The sequence below is a fragment of the Numenius arquata genome, chromosome 19, assembly GCF_964106895.1.
Source record: "Numenius arquata chromosome 19, bNumArq3.hap1.1, whole genome shotgun sequence".
NCBI lineage: Eukaryota > Metazoa > Chordata > Aves > Charadriiformes > Scolopacidae > Numenius > Numenius arquata.
This window is the reverse complement of record NC_133594.1, coordinates 8,864,258-8,885,785: the sequence shown is the minus strand read 5'-3', so window position 1 is coordinate 8,885,785 and position 21,528 is coordinate 8,864,258. Positions and strand designations below refer to the sequence as shown.

General features: G+C 46.7%; 1 protein-coding gene across 2 annotated transcripts in view; it reads right to left on the bottom strand.

The window, feature by feature from the left end:
* Positions 1–2,840: 2,840 nt before the first annotated feature.
* The window catches only part of COL5A1 (collagen type V alpha 1 chain), a 154,446-nt gene continuing 135,758 nt past the window's right edge, over positions 2,841–21,528 (bottom strand). Inside the window, exons 50-66 of one of the 2 annotated variants that reach the window (XM_074161155.1) lie at positions 21,377–21,484; positions 20,236–20,289; positions 19,822–19,875; positions 19,297–19,350; positions 18,814–18,867; positions 17,967–18,074; positions 17,466–17,519; positions 17,323–17,376; positions 16,516–16,623; positions 15,975–16,028; positions 15,254–15,289; positions 14,387–14,440; positions 13,759–14,017; positions 13,244–13,356; positions 11,034–11,102; positions 6,912–7,145; positions 2,841–4,234 (exon numbers count right to left, since the gene is read on the bottom strand). In XM_074161155.1, coding sequence (XP_074017256.1) covers positions 4,088–4,234; positions 6,912–7,145; positions 11,034–11,102; positions 13,244–13,356; positions 13,759–14,017; positions 14,387–14,440; positions 15,254–15,289; positions 15,975–16,028; positions 16,516–16,623; positions 17,323–17,376; positions 17,466–17,519; positions 17,967–18,074; positions 18,814–18,867; positions 19,297–19,350; positions 19,822–19,875; positions 20,236–20,289; positions 21,377–21,484 — 1,614 coding nt within the window. In that variant the 3' untranslated portion in view covers positions 2,841–4,087. Of the gene's footprint in view, positions 4,235–6,911; positions 7,146–10,910; positions 10,980–11,033; positions 11,103–13,243; positions 13,357–13,758; positions 14,018–14,386; positions 14,441–15,253; positions 15,290–15,974; positions 16,029–16,515; positions 16,624–17,322; positions 17,377–17,465; positions 17,520–17,966; positions 18,075–18,813; positions 18,868–19,296; positions 19,351–19,821; positions 19,876–20,235; positions 20,290–21,376; positions 21,485–21,528 lie in introns of both variants that reach the window. The other variant, XM_074161156.1, reaches the window with a different exon arrangement.

The window sequence follows — 21,528 nt, the reverse complement described above, 5'->3', positions numbered from 1 at the left end:
CACAACTGTCAAGTCAGCACGGACACAGTGTCACCTTGAAGCATCATCAGGATCCAAGTTAAATCTTTCTAGCCAGGTCTAAGTAATTAAAGCTAATTTTCCCCCTAGTTTCTTCCCCCGGCTGTGGTATCTCTGCATTTCTGGGGTCCATTTGGATAAAGATTTGTCTATAATACTGCAAGATTTGCCAAAACTACTCCTATAAGCTAATTTTATACTTGGACTAAAGAATTTTGGCTCCTTACCTGAAGATCTCTTTTAATCAGAGATCTACCATTAATTGCAGCCAAAGAATGAAGGGGAGAGGCTGACGGGACACACAGCTTGGTGTGGACATTGCAAAGCTTTGTGCAGAGGTGGGGTTTGTGCACACGTGTGTTATGTTTGAACTGCACCTTACCTGCTGTGTTGCCCATTTTCGAGGTGCAGGCATCTTCCTGAACCTGTGAACCAGCAGCACCAACCCAATGATCTCTGCAAGAAGCCCCCGAGAACCAGAGTGATGCAAATCCAGCAGCAGAGGCTAGTGTCGGCAGGCAGATGGGGGGAACTTCTTACAGCGGTTTCCAGAGGAGCCGTCATCTTCTTGCGAGTCCCTGGAGTGAAACCCGCAAGGGGTAAAGAGGAGAGGACGAGCAAAGCGTCCCCTACATTACTTCCCCCAGCATGTCCATTCAGCAGTGCCCTGGGCCTGAGACAGGAGTTTGGGGTTGAGGAGCTCACCAAAAAGCTGGAGAAATGTTTGGTTTTTTTCCTGAATTCCTCTTGGGGCGAGGAGATCACTCAAAGCAAAGGCTGTGGTGCCAAGCGAAGACTCCTGGGGCACTGCTGCCACCGGGGTGGAGAAGGCAGAGAGCTGGTGGCCACCTGATCTTCTCATCCAAGTCCCAGCCACTGAAGTCCCCGGGTTGGATTTTTGCACCGTTGGGTCCATCCGAGTTTCTCACTGAGAAAAAAAAAGATTCTAGGCCTGGAAGTTCTCTCTCTGATGGGTTTGGTTTATTATTTTACAGTGTATATTACCTTTAAGCGCTTTCACCGCTCCTCTGATGAACTCTTCCGGCTCCACCGAGCAGAAGGGTCGTGGGGAAATCACGCTGCAATCAACTTCAAGAAGACATTCACATCATGGTGGTTTAGGTGGAAACAGTAAACTTGATTTATTGAAAAAAAAAATCTATTACATTTATTCCTTTATTACACAGGTTTAAAATATTTAAAAATAGCTCTTATGGGCATTACACTTAAATTTTATGACATGTTTATTGGACTTTGAAGAAATGTACAATATGTCATTCGACACTATATTTTAAAAAGGGCCTTATGTACTAAAATTTTTTTCCATAGGTTTTATTTTTCTTATCAACATTTGTTCAAGTCATATATATTAGGGGAGGAGGGAAATAAAATTACACAAAAAGAATGTCTGCAAATACAAGTAGTAATTTTATTGCAATATACCGTAGCTAAGTGGTCTGGGGAAATCGGAACAGTTTGGAGCTCAGTACAATTACAACACTGTGGAATTCAACAGAGGATTTTTTTTTTTCTTAAAGCAAAGAAATAAAAGGAAAAAAATAAAAGAAAAAAGCTCCCTTGATGAAAATTTATAACAGAATCACATGACCTAGACAGACGCACACGTGTGTACATACATCAATATATGGCTTATCTGTCGCAGAGAGGAACGTGCAACCTTTTCTGACCTTCCCACCGTTCCTGAACAAGGCTCTTGCCAAGGTGACCGAGAAGCTGAATTCCCCTATAAATTATTATATACTCCTTTTCACTGCTTTGCTGCCGGAGTCTGCAGTTTTTAGGGTAGCACCTTTTTTTTTTTCTGATTTTTTTCTCCCCTAAGTGAAAAAAAAAAAACAAAAAGGAGAGAACACAACAGAAGAAGGGAGAGGGATGGACACGGCTCTCCCAGACCGAAAAGCACCGCGCGGCATCGCCGCTGCCTCCAGCACGGCTTCGCCTCCCTTCCTCGGCTGCTGCTGCTCTCTGCTTGGGAAGGAGGAGGGAAAAGACATCATATATAGGCTTTTCTTCACAGTAAATGTGATGTCTTTTCCTTTATGGTGAAAGACCCCCCTTGGCTCAAGCGTTGCTGTAATACTCCAGGCCAAATAATAATAGTAAAAAAAAGCACCCTGCAACATCTATTTTCCAGCCGAGAGATCTAAACCAAGAAAAACGGCCAGGGAGGAAACAAACAAACAAAGGGAAAGAGAAGATGGTGTCAGCAGGTTGCGAGCCGAAAACACTGCATGGAAAAAAAAGACAAAAGCAGCCATCCTGGCAGAGCCACCGTGGGAAGACCAGGAAAATTGCAGATCCCGGGAGCGCCGGGTGGGCAGGCACCCACCCGGCTTCAGCATCGCGTCAGGACATCCACCAAATACATAAATTAGCACCACAAACATTCAGCGACTGAGTACAATCTGGTACGGTTACCACCGGATAAAATGCATGAATATTCTTGGAGAAAAAGAAAAAAAAAAAAAGAAAGAAAGAAAGAAAGAAAGAAAAAAAAAAAAGATGTAAGCACATTTAATACTTTTTCTACATGGCCCGTATAAGCTACCGCAATATGATTAAGGAAAGGAGAGGGTCTTCTACATAACAAGTACGAAGGTGGCATGCATTTATAATCAAAGACTGTAGCAAAAGCCTGCAGTCTGTGTTGAAAGTGGCTAAAAAGCAAAGGTTGGTGGGAGATTGGCCAATGGCAGGGTATCACCAGTGTTGTCTTAAAAGTTATTCAAATAGATAGCACCACAGAGACATGTAAAAATAAAAAGCACCTTTTTTTTTTTTTTTCTTTTTTTTTTACACTTTATGTTCAGAGAGGACAAACGGATTTCCCCTGCCACTGCAATCTGCCACTGGGAATGGATTTTTTTTATATTCATATTATTATTATTATTATTTTAAAAGAATGCTGAAGGAAAAAAAAAGAAGAATTAATTTAAAACACGTGTGTTAAGGTAAGCAAGTGTATAAAAAGGCAGAGACTTAAAGCAGATCCTGCTTTTAGATCAGGGATTTGCAGAAATCTTGTTAAAAATAGGCCTTAATTTCCTTATTTTGAAGCGAATCATTCCAAAAGGCATCTGTGGCTTGGGGGGCTGGTTTGCCACTCCTTGGGCCCTCATCCTGCAAAGATTCATGCCTGGGCGTCACTCCAGATCCAGGCTTGGATTGGGAAGAGGCAAGGCTGGTAGGGACGTGAGCCACCGTCTTCATTCCCAGGCTGGGCCGGTGGTGGGAAGGGCGGTGGTTTTAATACAGACAGGGTCACATGCATGTTTTGAAGCCAGAAACATTTAGACATTTAAAATAATATACAATACAAATATTTACTTACAAACATACAAAAATATAAGCACCTTTAATACATGGGAAAGAGATGCCCAGTGTGACTTTTTAGGTATCAAATTCATGGGGTTCAATTTTGTAAAATGTAGAATTGCCCGATTCAATGGAGATATTAAAAATTCTGGAAGTGGCCGTGACGTCTGCTTGCTAGAGCCGATCCAAATCTCGTGGAAGTCAACAAAATGCCTCCGATGAGCTTCCGCAGGGGTTGCGTTGGAGCCAGGACTGCCGGGACTTCAACGTCAAGCCGAACACAGGAATTTCAAGTTTTTTCCATTTTTCCCTTAGAAACAAACAAACAAACACTCACGTATAGACAAGCGCTTGGTATTGCTTCGTGGCAAGGAGAAGAAGTCGTCTTTGATGGAGGTGGGGTCTGCTGGGTGGCTGTGGAGCAGCAGCGGTGATGGCAGCACGGGGACAGGTCTCTGGGCCACGTGTGCGGCGGTCGGTCATGCGATTCTGCGTCTGTCGTGGGAACGGTCCTCTGGGTTGGCGGTTCGGTAAGTGTGGGTGCGGTGGCACAGAGGAACTTGGGCAAAACGAGGAACAAAACAAAACGGAAAAAAATAACCCATCGCTGTCCAGTTTCAGAACGTGCATGTGACAAGGAATTCCTTTTTTTCTTTTTTTTTTCTTTTAATTAATTAAATGGCGCAATGAGGTTACGAGGTTGCTCATTTGGAGACTAGTTTTCAGGTGGCTCTTAGCCCATGAAGCAAGCTGGTCCCACCTCGAATCCAAATTTCTGTGACGCTTCTCCGAAGTCATTGAACATGATGTCGACTATAGGTACTTGCTCTACTTTGGGCGTGTTGATTTCCAGGATGGTCTTCTGATAGCCCTTCTTTGCCTGACGGGGAGAAGAGGGAGAGAGAGGAGCTCTGATGATGCCTCCAACCCAACCACAGCTAGTTATCATGAACGAGCATTGACCAGTCAGCTGGGAATACAGTGACCAACTTGCCCAAGCATTTTCTGAGCTGAGTTAGGGGCACCCAGCACCCAAACACCCTACGTTTGCCCTGCAGATGGAGCAGACGTGCTCTCAAGTGGGATGGTGACCACTGAGCAAACCCCTGGGAGACGACTGTCCCGAGCCCAGACTTTGGAGCAGAAAAAGCTGCTGCCATGCAGATTTAAAGACACTAACTCTGCTGTCAGCACATCTCAGAGCTGCAACAGGAGCCTGGTAAAATCGTTGTGGCCGTGGTGTAGTTGTTTTGCCTCCCCGAGGACACGCATGGGTTGTTGAGCAAATGCGAGCGATTTAATTTGAATATATTAGTTTGACTATTATCCGAGCGCTACCAAAAAGATCACATTTAAAGTTTGATGGAATTCACAAGGTGATGTTGTCTTTTTATCGTGCCTGGTAGCCATACAGTTATTTCCGAAATATAAATAATTATTAGAGGAGCAGAAGTGCACCCGAGGGCATACAAAGCTGCACAAACAAGTGAATTTATGGAGCAGCTTTTGGCTCTACCTTACCCTCTGATTTGTGTCTCTCAGTAGAATAGGCTGTACCACAGCTACTGAGAAAGGACTGTAGGATCAGGAAAAACACATTCAAATAATGGCCTGAACATTGGCCCTGGAGATCCTCCGGCACCGGCTGCAGCAGCCTCCCTCCATCACAGCCGGAGCGCGGGTCCTACCAGGAGCTCTGCAGTAACACCACGTCAGGCAGCCCAACCTCATTTTTCACATTGTAGGGCTCAATCTTAAATATCCTGCCTGTGGTTTTCAGGAAGGATGATCTACCAGGGTACCGGAAATGGTCCAGGAATACAGGAGATGTAGAGCCTCCTTCTGCAAGGCTGCAATAAGCTCCCTCGACATATTTTACCTCCTTTTTATAGCCTGCAAGAACATCTCTAGCCAAGAGGAAGGACTGGGGCATGCCGGTTTGGAAGCGATGCCCAAAGCCGTGAGATGGGAGATGACATCTCTGTGTCCCCACCATCGCACCGGGACTTGTTCAGCCTCTCCTGGTGCTCCCGCTGACTTAGTTCTTGCCATAGTCCTTTATTTGCAGCACTGAGACTTGGCTGCAAGAAGTAACCGAGCAAATAAACATGCAAATATCCCTCGTTAGGGAGAGAGGACACAGGGCACCTGAGCCAAACCACTTAAACCAGAAGGGTTTTCAGCAGGTGTATCTGCCTTAAAATGTGCAACATGTGATCTTGCAGCATCCCTAAGACTTAAGGAGGGAAAAGGAAGAGAAGGTACTTTTTACTGAGGACACATTGCATTAGCAGGAGATATGAAGTACTTGATGATAAACTTCCCCACGCGGCTTCTGAGTGTTTCCAGAAGCGGGACGGATGCCCTTTCCCTCTCCGAGAATGTGTTAAAAGAAGCAGTGATTCTAATCTGATTTTCCTCATTGCTCCTACAGTAACAAACGTGCCTGTGCCAGAACAGAACCACTTTCATCTCAAATTACGTGGAGGGCTTCTGTCAAACATCTCAATCTTTCTGTCCCGTGGGCTCCAAGCGCTGCAGTTGCAGAAGGGTGAGAATTACGCACGCTTCCGCACCGGCACGCTGGGTCTTGAAATAAATGCAAGCAGCACCTGCTTTGCCAAATTTTTAGCTCCCAAGGGCAGAATTTTCAGAGCTCAGTCCCAAATCAGGCACCCAACAGGAGGAGGCAGAAGCAATGGGAGGATGCTGGGTCCCTTTGGAAACTCTGGCTGTTGCTGGTAGCCACAAGGTGAAGAGCAGCGTGGGGAGAGCAAGGATGCAGCATAACACCTACCTCTATTCTCTGGGCAAAAAAGTCACAGGGAACAGGGATGGAGAGAAAGATGCTACAAGTTGCATTTGAAATGGGAGTAGGGATGCAAAACTCTGCTTCCTGCATCCCATAGCATCATCTCGTCTTGCAAACCAAAGCCCTGTGCCGGGGCTCCTCCAGCAGCTCAGGGGATGCTGGACCAGAGCTGGGTGCCTCCTTGCACCCAGCACAGCCCAGAGCCCTCCTGGGGCTGCACACAGCAGCGTAACATAAAAAACCACACAACCAACCTGATCCCCAGCCCTTAATGCTTTGTCTCCAAGATTTCCTGTAATCACTTAAAAACATTATCATCAAAGCCTGCAAAACTCATACACAACTGGGTGCCATCACTTGCTTCTCCCCGTGTGAGAAAACAGAGTAAGGGCAAAGCAAGGGGGGACATTTAAAAACAACTGGTGGTTTCAGACAGTTTCAGGTTTTACTTTACGCACAGCCAGCAATAAAAAAAATTAATCTGTTTTCTAAGGGTGCTGCAGCTTCCCCTGACCTTCTGCTCAGATTCTTCTGAGCAGAATTGTGTATTCCCAGCATAAGGAATAGAAAGCTCAACGTCTCCCATGCTGGGGACAATCCTCACGACAACTACATCAGCGAGCACAGGAAATTTGGAAGTGATTTGCTCAGAGGCAGAAGGTGCTGGACAACCAGATGAGGGGGACAGTCAACTCCGCATCTCCAGCACCGATCCCTTCTGCAGGGGCTGGCCAAGACCACGTACCGCGCAGCCGTCCAGGACGGCTCGGATGTAGGGGTTGTTGTCGTAGGACATCTCCTCGTCATTGGAGCCCAGGAAGCGGATGGCCTTGTCGTAGCTGTCGGTGGTGGCATCGTGCCAGGCGACGGACTGGTAGCAGTTGTACGTGATGTTCTGGTGGGCCGAGGCGCTCAGGAGCCGGAGGAAAGTCATCTGCACCACTCCGATGGGGTTGCCATCCGAATCCACGTAGGAGAGCTATGGGAAGCGGAGAAGGGGAAACACTGGGCAGTAAGGGGCAATGCAACACATCTTCGGGGCTCTGAGGACCACCAGTCCCATCCATCTTTACCACCCTGGGCATGGGGCTCGGTCTCACCACCCCACTGGGGCGCAGACACCGCTCCTGCCACGAGGCTGCTCTGGTCCTCCTGCAGCCAGGACATGTCTACCAAGGGCAGTTTATTTCTCTTGCTGGTTATGAGCTAAAAAAATAAGGCTAATGCAGGGCAGGAGGAGAAAGGAAGGAGGATTTCAGCCCTGGTTCCAAAAAGGTGCAGTGCTACGAAAATCTGGGAATATGAGCCTCACGTTTATGCTGAGCATACTTCTCCAGCTTTTGAAGAGGAGAGAAAACAGATTTCTGTAAGGGTTTGGGGCTTTATTTTTCTGTCCTATTTACATGATGTTCTAACTGCTCTGAGTACTGTATTCTGCACACACTAGGGTATTTCCCATTCATTTTTCCTGGGCACCAACGCACTGGCTTTTAAGCAATCTTTGCACTTAATCTGCAGCAATCCTGTTCCTGCCGATAAGGACTCTGTGCTGCCCTCATCTTCGAGGCCACGCTCAGCTAAAGGGAAAATGCATCTGCTGCCCTTAGGGCATGCCATGAAACACAGAGCTGCACCGGCACAGGGATTTGCTCCATTCTACACATAAGGCTCCTTTTCTCCCTTGGAGGAGCGTGGTGTCTAGAGATATTTTTATGCAAAACACAATTTATTGAAGCCCACTTCCAGCACCTCGGGGATTCAGGACTTTCTGGGACTTTCTCTCGTACCGCACCAAGGAAGCAAACGCTGATCGGCACGGCCAGTTTGCATGTATAAACTAACTGTTGTGGTGGCATCTCCAGCCATGGCCGAGCTACCAGAGCTGCTCTTGGGTCCTGTCATCTAGAGATAGTGGGTTTCCTTAGCAAGGACCAGGAGAAAAATACAGGCAACGCAAACATCGTAGTGTCCTTCGAGGTACCGTGAAACATCACGTTGCGGTGCAAGCTGCAAACAGTAGAAGAGATTCATAACCAGACAACAAAATCATGAGTAAAAAGATAATGAAAATAAATAAATATACCAACCGGTTGTCAGGATACCGTCGCACTGTCCTTCTGAGAGTTAAATATGACTGACCATGAGAGAGCCACGCATGCCAGGAGGAGAGCTATGAGAAAACCACCAGGACGTGGAAGGAAAGGGACACAAAGTGCCGACTACGTGGCACTCAATGACACGTGGCACTGCTGATCTGCAGGAGCCACTTCTCTTATTTATTCTTATTTCAAAGCAGTGCTTGGTTTGGGAGCCTGACCGCTTGTTACGGGGTCTCGGCTGCTGTTCTCCCTCTGCAGATTGCATGAAGACCTGTCCCAGCTTTGCAACTGGAGCCACTGGGAACTGGTTGTGCACATAAGTCTTGCTTGAGGGAACGCCGTTTTGCAAAAAAAAAAAATAAAAATCAATCCTTTCCTGTTTTCTGTGTGACAGTATTTCCCTGTGGCAGGTGCCATATGGCTACGAAGGATAACAGGACAGGATGGGTGGCAGGCCTTGTTAGAGCCACTGGGAATTGTAACACACGCAGAAGGAAAGCAGAGTCCAGAAGAAAACATCTGCAAAACCCTTTTATCCCTCTAAATGCAGTTTGGCTGCATCATGAGAAATGGTAAGAAATCAAGTCCAAGTACTCCGTGTCATTGATTAATGACGGTGCGGAAGCATCAAAACAAGGTGGTTTCTTTGTATTTCATATTTACTACCATCCTTCTTGCCTCAGATATCCCCAGAAGAAAGGCAAGCATCCTCACGGCTGCACACCTTGTGCAAGCACTGGGATTCATGCAGAGTTTCCCCCATCAGCAGCGCTGAGCAGCCACCTGGAAATCTTCCCCTTGGCTCTGGGGGTCCCCGTGGGCTCAGCCCCCCAAGAGACCGCACTCAGGCTGCGTGGGAAGACACCAGGGACCTTCTCCAGGGAGTCAGAGGAGCAACGCTGCACCCAGAGGGGAACTCAAACTCATTCATCCCACCCACCTACACACAAATTCCAAATAAGCTTGGATCCAGGCCAGGCAAACGGCTCCCCGATCTACCGGCCTCATAGTTCCAAATACTGACTGGGGTGAAATGAGAGGTATTTTTTAAGAAAAAAAAAAAAGAAATCAAACTTCACTTTTATGGCTTGTGTGTTTAACAGTTTCGTGGTTTGCTTGGGCAGGTCTTCTACGTGCTGGTGGCTTTTTTCCAAACAGAAAACGCAGGACAGGTAAAAAAGCAAGAAAATAGCAACACAGAAAGATGGAACAAAGGGCTCCAAGTAGCGCTGAAATTCCTGTTTAAAAAAAATGGGCCCTAAGCTCTAGGTTGGCAATTCAGCCTCTAATGTAGCTGGTAAACAGACCGGGGAAAAAAAAAAAAAAGCAGAGAAGATGGAGAAATGGAGGTACTCCTAATATTAACTGATGAAGTGCTCTGTAATTAAGCTATGAGTAGCTGCCCTCCAAGGAGCTACAAGGCTGAAGCCTTGGCTTTGTGGCCTTATTCGATGATGCAGAAAAGCTGCAGAAGCCATATCCTTCTTGTGGGCAGAATCAGAGCAAATGTGTTTAGTGGCGGTGAAATGTGGCTTAGGAAAACAACGCGGTGATTTTCTTTGTTGTTTGCCTTTTAAGGTGGAAGTTTGGGGCATTGCAAGAAACCACTGCCCTGGGGAGGCAGCTCAGCGGGGTCTGTCAGAGCATCTCCTGCTTTCAGGGGCAGGGCGGTTTTATCCGCTGAATATTTCCTTCTTCCCTAATTCTCCTGATTTGGCTGAGCTCATTATCTGCATCCCACTAATCCTACAAGAATTGATACACACGTGGAAGCTTCCTGTTGCTTAAGGAGACCTGGTTTACACTAATCAGTTGCTGCTCTGACGCCCCTGACCAAAGCTCAGGCTCCGTGGGAGAGATCTATCCACAACGAGCATGTCCTGTTAAGGGACAAAACACTAGAGCTTCTTCTCTGTCTTGCTGACATCAAACACTGTTTGACCTTATGACAGTTTTTCTCCCTTGAAAAAATCCTTGATTGTGACTAAGTCAAACTCCAGGCCACCAAGCTTAGCAAACATGCTTGGCTTGAAATCTTCCTTTAAACCAATGAATTCTCACCTCCCAAGCTCCGGGGGTGGCGTGGGAGCCCCCAATGTGGCTCATCTCCAGCATGGGAGATGAGATTCTTCTGTTGGGGAAAACCAGTCTGGAGACGTGCAGATTCACCCCCTCAGCCCGGGTACCAGCGAGCACAGAATGCAACAGCAGCGTTCCCAGCTCCAGGCTGAAGCATCACGCTGCGTGGCTCGGCTCTTGGGATAAGGCTACGCTGCTGGGGGATGGCAGCACGGGGACACCCAGTTTGCCCATAATGGGAACTGCTTAGAGGGCTCCCGTGGGATGCAACCATTGCAGTGATCCATGGAGACAGACCTGCAACAGCTCTAGCTCTGCAGGGTCCCCCCAGCACATCAGCATGTCCCCTCCTAATGTGGGGGAAAGTTCTTCACCTCCGTTTCCAGTCAAGCAGACTGGAAAAACCCCATTGGGTTTTGTTTCTTTTTTTCAGTATTCCACCTTAAATATTTTCACTGCGACTTGCGATGGGTATTAGTCCAGCATGCAGAGTGCAGCAGGTCTGGCCATACCAAAGCAGATGATGAGCTCTGATTCAGACTAGAGGGCCAGGGTTAGCCACTTACCAAAGACCCCCGCTTGTATTGACTATACCATGTGGAAGGCTGTTCTTTGGGCCAACGAGCCATTTTACTCTGTAAAATACGACACGGGTTAAAGAAAACAGAAAGCACTGAGATGCATCTTACCAGTTTACCGCGCTTGAATTCACTGAACCAGGAGCCTGGGTTTTCCTTTGGCCAAGAAGTAATTCTAGCCTAGTTTGCGGACGGCAAGGAGGAAAGAGAGAAAGAAAAAAAGAAAAAGAAAGAAAAAAAGTTACATTCGGTTTCACAAGCAGAGTCTGCATGTCTTATTGAAACTGTCCGACTTCCTTTAAAATGTTTTCTTAATCTTTATACACCAGTAACAAGAGCAGTCAGCAGAGCCCTGAGGTGCCAGCAGCCTCTCAAGCAGAACAGGACATTGTGGTGCTGCCCTGGGGTGCCCAGCGCTGCCTTGGCATCAGCCTCCTTTGCTCAGGGCTAATGATCTCTGCCTCCTAGACCCTTTGGATGCAAAACCAGCAGTGCAGTCTATCGGCAGGAGAGCTAAAAGGACAGATAGAGGGGGGAAAAAAAGGAAATATCAGCGGTAAAAGATCCATTGATCTTCACGGGAGGGCTGGGGTAGGAAAGGAATGGTGATAGTAGAGAAGGCTGATGTCACTCTAACGTTAAATCCAGATGCTGTGGGGCTGGGAAAAGCAGAGTGTTGTTAAGGAAAAGCCTCTGCCTGTCTTCTGCATCTGTGCAGCAACAAGGTGTAGCACAGGCAGTGCATCCTCCACAGTCGGTGCTGGAGCATCACACATGATGAAGCTCCAACTACCTGGAGTGATGCAGGGGGTGACCTTGACAAGCGATAAGCTGTCAGAGCATCCTTTATAGCAGCCTCACCGAAGCAGCTCAATCCCTTTTTTTGAGTCGGAGCCCAAGAAAAGAGCGTGGCCGCCGTCTGCTCCCTTACCCTCCCACCAGCTCCCTCACTTCTGCCATAAATCTCCACAAAAAACAACGGCCAAGCTATATGCAGGTGTCTTGGGATTGTCCTTTCCTTCCCAGTACATGAACCATAAAGTGAGTCAGTGTGGTTCTGCTGGGTCTGAAAGGAGATATGGCTTAAACTCTGCTGTGGCTTATAATAAAACCACTCAGCCAATACTTAATGCCGGTCTGGTAGCTGTTTTCATTCCTCTACTTGGAGAAAGAGCAGGCTGAAGCTTTTTTTCTTATTTATGACAGTACTGCACAAGTGTAGCACCATTTGCATTTGAGGAGCATCGCAGCCTGTGGTCAGAAGAGCAGCTCCACAGCAGACGAGATGGGGCCAAAGAGCCACTCGCAGAGTCGGGGTGGCAGGAGTTGGAGCAGCTGTAAGATCATGGGCAGAGCCTGATTTTTGAGCTGTCAATGTTTTGAGGAGAGCTGGGGCAAGTTAATGCAAAGGAGAAGAAATCCGCCTCCTATTTAAACAGCCCTAACAAAAACTCGAGGAAGATTTATGTTGCATGTTATTTGTCCTGTGCTGGCACATATCTCTGGCGGATGAAATTCAGCAAGCAAACGGCTTCCACTGGAGCGAACAGCTTTGTCTGCATCTTAACCCAGCTGGGGCACAACTGTGCCACCGAGAGAGCTCCCCCAGGCCGCTTTGCAAGAGTTTCTGCTTGGCCAGTGCAAGAGCTGGTCCCCAGGCATCAGGGAGAGCAGCTCCAGAAAACAGAGCGCATGGATCCGGGATGAAAATGATGAGTACGGTTGAGCTATGCACATCGTTACACAAATAACTTAATCAACCTTGTGCATCAGTGCCAGGAGGAGCGCTAAGGCGAGCTGTAATCGTTTAGGAAACTAAATACCCACAAGAAACACCAGGAAAAAAAATGTCAGGAGATAAATATTTATCTCCCTGAAGACACAGAAAGGGTAGTGGTGCTTATGCCCGCAGCCAGCGGAGCCGCAGCCCAGCTGCAGGAGGGAGACAAGGAATGAGTTAAATGAAGCTCAGGGGGAGCTGCGGTTCCTGCGACAACACACGCTTCTGCCTTCATAAAGCAAAGTAAAAAAAAAAATAAAATTAAGGTTTTAGCATTTATTATGCCTGGGAAATCGTCAAAGACTTGTCCCAAATCACAGTTTAAATCTGACTTACTCAAAGAAATTCTCCTTGTAAACACATTCCTTGTTATTTTAGAAGCCAATGTTGTGTAACAAAGTAACGTTCTGGATCTTTAATCCTTCCTCGCTATTGTTCAATTCTCCTGAAATTGACTGTCTATGAATATTCATATTAGGAAACAAGCTCTTATCACCATGATATAGAGGGGGAAGAAAAAAAAAAAATTGTGTGGACTTACTCCTTCAGATTTCTTATCGGGGAAGATGCAAGTCTCTCCACCAGCTGTGAAATTACAGTAAACTTTGAAAGAGTCCCTGGAACATCCTTGGTTAGGATCAACCCAGTATTCACCTGGATGCACGAGAGGGAAGAAAAGGGAAGAAAAGAATCAGCACTGTGAAGGCAGGACAATGGGCACTTCAGCAACCATCCCACCAGGGATGTTTCCTCTCTGTCATAGGGTGCTATTTATATGTATGTTTTTGGAAAACTGGTTATGTTCTGATTCCACATAGTAATGTGGTATCTTACAGCAACAGCTATTTTTCATCATATATAAATATTTCAGTTGGAAGGGACCTACAATGATCATCTAGACCAACTCTTCTCTACTTCTGTCAGCCACATTCCTCACGGGGCACCAGCCCAGGGACTATCCAAATTATTTCTCTTCCTGCACTCCCTTATATTCCCTGGGTGGAGTTGGGAAACCCCCTGTGTTTTCCCCACACCCCCTCTTGTCCCAGGACACACCGTCTGGGAAGTCGGGGTGACAGAGCTGCAGATCCTTGCAGGTACGTGCTGGGTTGTGTTGAGTGCCCAATGGATGCTTCATTTGCTCAATTTCCAGTTTCAAGGAATTCAGCGACCCAAAAATTTCCTCCATGCCATCTGCATAGTCCATGTAGTTGTCGGCATTTCCATCGTCCACCAGTTGGCTAGCGTCAATATTTCGCCTGGTCCTCTTGGAAGCCTGGATGGGCAGCGGCTGGATGACTTCTCCAGGAGGACCCTGATTTGTGGGGAAAGAAGATACAACTTCTCATTGCATTGGCAGTAGGGAAGAGGCACAAGAGATGGCCAAAGCAGTCACCAGCACTGAGAAGCAGCAGCACAAGATACACACTAGACAAGTAAAACACCAATAAAAACCCTGGCCACCAGGCTTGAACACTGGGTCCACCTTCTCCTGTCATCTTTCCATTAGTAACTTCTCCCTTTGCATCCTGCTTTCTTCCCCAGCATCTCTCAGAAACATCGATCCATTGCCAGGACTCTGAAATGTGCTGAATCTTTGTCCAGAAATCTTCTACTTCCTAACATTGTAACACCCATTAAACCTGAACCTCATTTCACACTTCATGTAACGGGTTCTACTTACAGGAGGCCCTGGGGGCCCAGGAAGACCCGATTCACCCTTTGGACCTGTTGGACCCTGGTTGAAAAAAAAAAAAAAAAAAAAGAGAAAACCATTTGAGTCACTCAGGAAAAAGCAGTTGTCACCTATATCACATCCCAAACATTATTTCCTTTAATAGTCTCTCATGGCAAAAACTTTCTTCTTGTCCCTTCAGGCACACAAGAGGAGTTTCCTTGCACCTCACCAAGAAAATTTTTATTTTGGTTATTTTTCAATGCTTGGGCAAAAGAAAAGATGGGTCAAACACTTGGGGTTAGACACTCAAATTGTGCTTAGGCTTCCTACGGAAAAGGAAGGATCTTCCACTGCATGAAAATGTTAACTCTCCAAATCAATCCAACAGCTTTATAAATCAAATAAAACCTTAAAATTAATAAAACATTGAATTCTGCATGGAAAAAAAAAAAAAGACTTTAGGAAGTTGCCCAAGAGGAATTTTTAGCTGCCTGCATAGGAGATCTGTAACATGAAGCTTGCTTCAGTGTCGCGTTTCTCACCGAGTTCTTTGCTTTTCAGCTTCCCACCTCCCGCTTCTTCACAGTCTATTTTTAATACCCTCCGCTTTACAGCAGTAGGCTTTCTCCTAAGGACTATGCACTGGATTCCTCCTTATGATCTTTGCTGCACTGATGTTCAATGTAGTACAGTGTGGGTAACAAAAACCTTTCCCAATTATAATTTCTGGGCTTAGACAGCCTGAAAAGGCTGCATTTGCCACAGTCATCTTTGGCTAATTGCCTTTAATGCCACTGATGTGGAGAAGTCGCAGCAGGTTACACACTTAATAAGAGCTCCTCAGCCTTTTCATTTAACAATGTCTATACTCACTGATGATCCTTTAGCACCTTTGGGACCAGGTGGACCCTGTATAGAGAAAAATACAGAAAGGAGTCAGTACATTTCCTCGCAGAGAAGTCAGTCTCTCCTTAGAGAGAGGCAGAGTAGTGTTATACAAGGTGCTTTTTTTTATTTTAATTCACTTCCTTTCTGTTTCCATTTTTCACATCCACTTGAGTTCGGTGTTGCTTTTATTTGCCAACGCACAAAAAGCATTTCTGTCAGACCAATCTGTGTCAGCGGCTCCACACTCCTGCCTGGATGGGGACCGGAAAAGCTGCTGGGTGATTACCATAACCCGGGACTGGTCCTGGCTCCGGGCTGAGGACACCCAGCAACAGCAAATGCTGGTCACCCAAAGGTGCAGGCACCCAGGGGAAAATAATGCAAATAGCAAAAAGTGCAAGAAATCACCACATGATTGTAGAAAATCCAAAAGAAAAGGGAGAAAGAAACAGGGTGGGCTGATTTCCCTGCCTCTGTCACGCCGTGTCCCCTGTGCCCATCTCTCAGCTCACACGTCACCCCCTCAGTGCTCCTGTAATTCATTCCAGTGTTTATAATGGGCTCAGCTGGGCAACCCCCATTCCCATCAGCGTCCTCGTACAAGGTCAGGCCAAAAGGTCTGTGCTGGGTATCTGGGAGCACCAAGGCAACCCCAGAAGGGCTGTGTAGCTCCCAAGGAATTAAAAGATAATTACTTATTACATACCGGTAATCCTGGTGGCCCTGGAGGTCCAATTGGTCCAGAAGGACCTGTGATACCCTGAAAAATAAAAGCAGAACAACGCTGATTTGCATGCAGAGGTGCTGGCTTATAACTACACAACTAACATCTGCTCACAGATTACCGCCCAGTTTTGGAGGACTCCATACAAATCTGGAGCTTTAACTGGTTTTTAAGCTTGTGCATGATCCAGACAAGAGCATGACTGAGGAACCTCATATCTCATTTAGGCACACAGTTCTAAAAAATTAGTCCTCTAGATACATATTTAATGCTACCATCCCTCCGAGTCTACTCAATTCTTTTCATATGACCCTTGAGAATCTGCTTTCCACTAAAATGGATCATTTTGGAGCATCTCTATATTTCACATGTAGAATAAACTACATTAACATAGAAAATATCCCCGAGAAATTAGGAAGAGTCTCCTGCCAAGGTTGGCCATCCCTCCATGCCGTACCTGCTCAAAGTCAGCAAACCACACAGCTCAAAAGCACATTTAATTAAGGTCTTACAGAATATTTACCTGCTCTCCTTTAGGTCCTGCTGAGCCCTGGGGGCCTGGGAGACCTCTGTCACCCTTTTCTCCCTGCTCTCCCGGCGGTCCAATAAGACCAATTAAACCTGGATGACCCTAGGGGAAAACAGCAGATGTTAATTATGATCTCTTGCCGGAGGCAACTGAACACCAAAGGTACCCAGCAAAGGCATTTCTAAACACAAACCCAAATATCTAAGCAAGGTGAGAGGAGTTTGTAGCTATTCCTGACACCTGGAAGTGGCAGGACAGAGAAAAGCACTAGCTTTTTGCAACAGAAAATGCTACAAATACAGAAAGAGAACTGCTGCACTGGAGCACCTGCTCGTTCCATGTGCTAACATATATTGCATGAATTTCTACAAGGCTGAGAACGATGTCCCAAAGCAAGCCTGGTGTCTGCACCTCCCTACGCCCTCTGCTAAAGAGTCTGTGTTCAGGCAGCCCCCACAACTAGAGCTGCTGTGGACTTCAAGGGCTGACAGAGTGGAATTCAGATCCTCCGTGTCCCTCCTTGTCATCAGTGCTGGAGACATGAGGATGGGAAACCCAGTCTTGGATCCAGACAGGTGGTGGCAAAACTTGATTCATCCCTTGGGGCACACCGACAACTCTCCACCACTCCTCTAAAGATATGTCCAATGTTTCCCGAGTATGAGAGAGAGCACACAGGGCGGGTGGCACTCCTCAGCCTTCTCCTGCCAGCTGCAGGACCCCTCTAAAATGACAATTTTTCCCCCACACCCCGACCATGGGCATCAGATCATGCCGTGAGTTCACGTGTGCCATTCTCACCTTCTCTCCTTTAGGACCAGAGTCTCCTTTAAGACCAGGCAAACCCGGTGGGCCCTTTAGGAGACAGAGAAAGAGAGAATGAATTAATGTAAAATACATTCACCCATTTCAAAAACTCATGGAATTTGATGGTCTGGACATACCATAGGGCCTGGAGGACCATCTGGGCCAGGGGATCCTGGGAGACCTTGTTCACCCTGTAAAACAGTGCAATTCCCTCAAATCCATCACATTCAACAGCAGTGCTTCCAGCTGGGATTATTCAGATTATTCACCCATCCTCATCTGGTCCCTGTGCCAGGGAACATTTGACCTGGCTTCTCACAGGTGGGTAAAGGCAAAAGGATTTATGTTCCTTTCATGCTCAGATCTCTACTGGAAAAGGGACTTTGCAGCTCATGGAAATGTTACCCCAGAGAGTTGGGTGAGCAGAACCAAGACTCAAATAAAACACGACGTGAGGTGATATTGACTGTTATGTTATTTCCACTAAAGATGTTTTATCTGCTGTCAGGTATGTAAGCACAGACAGAACATCACACTGGGAGAAAGGCATCTTTCAAGGCAGATGGGTTACGGTAAAGGACCAGGAACAACCCTGCCCAGAATCTTTCTCAGACTTTGCTCAGTTTGGGAATACTCACAACTGGACCAGGAATCCCTCGAAGGCCATCGGGACCAGGCTTCCCTGGAGCACCTTGGGGACCAATCGGGCCAGTCTTCCCAGGAGGTCCTTCCAAACCAGCTTCACCCTAGACGCGAGAGGCAGCACGCTTCAATTTGCATTGGGGCATCAATCAACCTTCTCACATGTGGCTGCTGCCAGGACATCACGGAGTGAATGCAATTCCATGAAAAACATGTAAAACTTTCTGTTTGTTGATTTTCCTACTGCTCCTACTGCTTCCTACTACGCGCTGAGGACAAGTCTCCAAGCTCCTTCGCTTTTCAGCCTTGCCTACTTCTGCTGATTTCCAGCAGGAACCGCTCTTTGGCTGTCAGCTTTCCAGAGCAGGAAGCTTTCCTGGGTTTGGGCCTGGGAGATGAGCTAGCAGAGGACATCCTCTGCCACCAGTGATCCTGCGGCTGCTGCAACAATCAGACCTACAATTTCTGATCCCACTCTACATTTCCCCACCACCCCTACAAAAACAGTCATAGTCCAATAATGCTGTGTTTGCCCTGGGAAAGGACATAGGGCTGTGCGTACCATAGTTTTTACAACACATTAAATTGCCAAATATGGCACTTTGTCATTTCAAAGCAAGAAAAACATTCCCATGACCTTACCAAGCTCTAATTATCTCCACTGAGTTTGTTAAAAGATGAAACATAAGCTTAGATTTGAGGCCAATGGCCCCAAATTCAGGCTAATTTGTTGTAATATACAGAAAAATCAATTCACTGTCTTTCAAACACCAAGGCTGTCAGAGGGTGATCCTTTTGGCATACAAAGGACGTGGTAGAAGTGAAATCCCATTCAGTTCTTACCTTGGCTCCTTTCTCTCCTTGCCTTCCTTCGGGACCAGCTGGACCAGGAGGGCCCTAGAGAAAGCACAAAATAGATGGAAAACACAATTAGATCATGCTGATCTGAAATGGTCTATTGGAATTAACAAAACGATGCGACAGCCCCAGGGAAGAAGACAAAATGGAGACAAATATCTCTGAAAAGCTTTTTAAATTAGCTTCTTGCTAAATGAATCCCTGGGCTCTGCCAGCAAGGCAGGAAGAGCAGGACCACCTCATACTTATATTTTCTTTTGGGTGTTAAAAACTCCAAAAAATCCATGGAATTCGGTTGACAACTTCCCATCAATTTCCAATGGCTGTGGATGGCACATCAATTTTTTTATTATTATTATTTATTTTACAGTCTACTGCCTTGCATTTACTGTAAACCTAGTAATAACATTAGTTTCAAAAAGTCAATACAAATACATTTGGAAAAATACTCCTAAACAATCAGCTTACCCTTTTTCCTGGAGGTCCGGAGGGGCCTGGCTCTCCTGTGGGACCAGGGGAACCCTAGATGGAGAGGGGAGGAGAACAAGCCATAATTGCACCTCGAGACGCAGGAAGGAGGAGCAAACGTGTAAAACTCGAGTTGAGATGCAGAGTTTGTGCTAAGCCGAGGTGTGGGTGGCTGGTACAACTCCCGACACCTCCTCGGGGGTGCAGGTGGTATCTTGTTTTATCCCTTCCCACCATACAACACCATAAGGCACGGCAAAGTTAAAATGAAAGACTTAGATTTTTGTTTTTCCGTAAGTTAAGTTTTGCATTCAGGATGTATTGCTGAGCAGCCTGGATGGATGGCAGCAGCCAGGCTGACACAGACAGGAGGGACAGCCATCAGGGGACCAGTGCAAGCAGGAGTTGGTGGGAATTAGATGCTCTATGTCCTTCTGTGTTAAAAGTCCTTGGACAGTTCTTTAGTCCTTGGACAGAAACCGTGGGCACTGATGGGAAACAGATCTCATCTATCCAGCTACTCACAGTCTGTCCAGGTTCGCCATCATCACCTTTGTCACCAGGGGGACCATCTTGACCCTAAAAAAGAAGAAGAAAGAAACAAGCAGGTGTACTTCGGGTATGAATAGGGTTGAGCAGGGCATTAGCAGCAGCAGGTGTGGTTCAGCTGGTCTTCATGTCACCAGGCTCCATCCCTTCCCATCTCCTGTTGAGAACACTAACAACGGCAAACATCCTGTCAAATACTGTGGATAGCAGATTTGGGGCACTACTGCCCCAAAGTTCAGACAAACAGTCTTATGGTGGGACTTCCTACTCTTTCCCGAGTAAAGAAAGAGTCCACACCAGAGGAGCTGCTGGTGAATGAAGAGCATACAGTCGTATTTCACAAAACCAAGAGGAGGCACTGAACTGCCCTTGCGCGAGATAAACACTTACAGCTGGACCAGGTTCTCCAGGAGGACCAGGGTCACCAGGGAAACCAACTGGACCCTGCAAAGAGAGAAGAAGGAGATCCCCAAGTCAGAGATATCGCATCTGGAGAATTTCAGAGCACTAGTGCCTGCTAACCCAGCGACAACATGGGGAGTCAACCCTATGGAGAAAACCCCAATTCCCTACCCTCAGACACAATCCCAGATCACATCCCATCTTTGCATCCTCAGTAATTTCATCCCATCACAGCCACCAGTTCAGCTCTGCATCCAGACTACGCAAAGCTCCAGTGTCAATGCTGGGACTTTCATCATTTTTTTCCTAAATACATCGGACAAGTGACAGCGAAATCCTCGCACCTTTGGGGAACGGGCAGATTAGAAGACTTTGCTTTTGCTTACTACAGGATGTGTAACATTTTTCACACAAAGATCCTCTCAAAGCATTTAATGACTAAAACACTTCACATTCTTCTCCGTACAATGTCTATTGTGCACTTCAAATGATTCTGAGACCAGCGTTCAGACAACTGGCTTCAACCAATAATGTGATATCCCCAAACCCATCTGTTCAGAGAGATGACTAACTCCCCTGCCTCCTCTGCTGCTTCATGCCATCTTTGCTTATCGCATAATAAATTTCTTCAGCCAGCAAGCATCAAAGAAGCCAGCAAGATAAATACTGTACCATTGTCATCTGGTATAAATCAGTATAGCTCTGTTGGCTTCAATAGAACTACAGCAATTAGCATCAGCAGGGATCTGACCCTGGAGGTACAACTCCCACATTCACATAAATCTCCCCTATTTTGGAGGTTTCGCCCTGGTGCAGAGGACCTTGGCAAGGCATAAGCTGAAGTGCAAAGTAAACCTACTGCTGGCCCTCTCCACAGGGGTGAGTTTTCTAATAGCCTGCAAAAAGGACTAATAATTCAAGTATTGATGGAAGATATGGTACAACTGGGTCTTTTCGTCATTAGCACCCTAAAGGAAGGGGACCAATACCACATATCGTTAGAGGAGCAATTCTCTGGCTGGTTAACTGCTTCAAATTGCCACAAAAATCTCTGGAAAACATCTTTTCATGCAGAACTCTCTGCTGGGCAAGACAAGGAAGCACTGCTTGGACAGGAGGGGGTACTCACAGGGCTGCCTTTGGGACCGTCATCGCCTGGTGGACCCTTGGGACCGGGTGGACCAGCAGCACCAGAGGGACCTGCTTCACCCTTTTCACCTCTTTCACCTTTAGGACCCTGTAAAAGAAAAATGGGTATTTCTATTATCCAGGAAAACAACT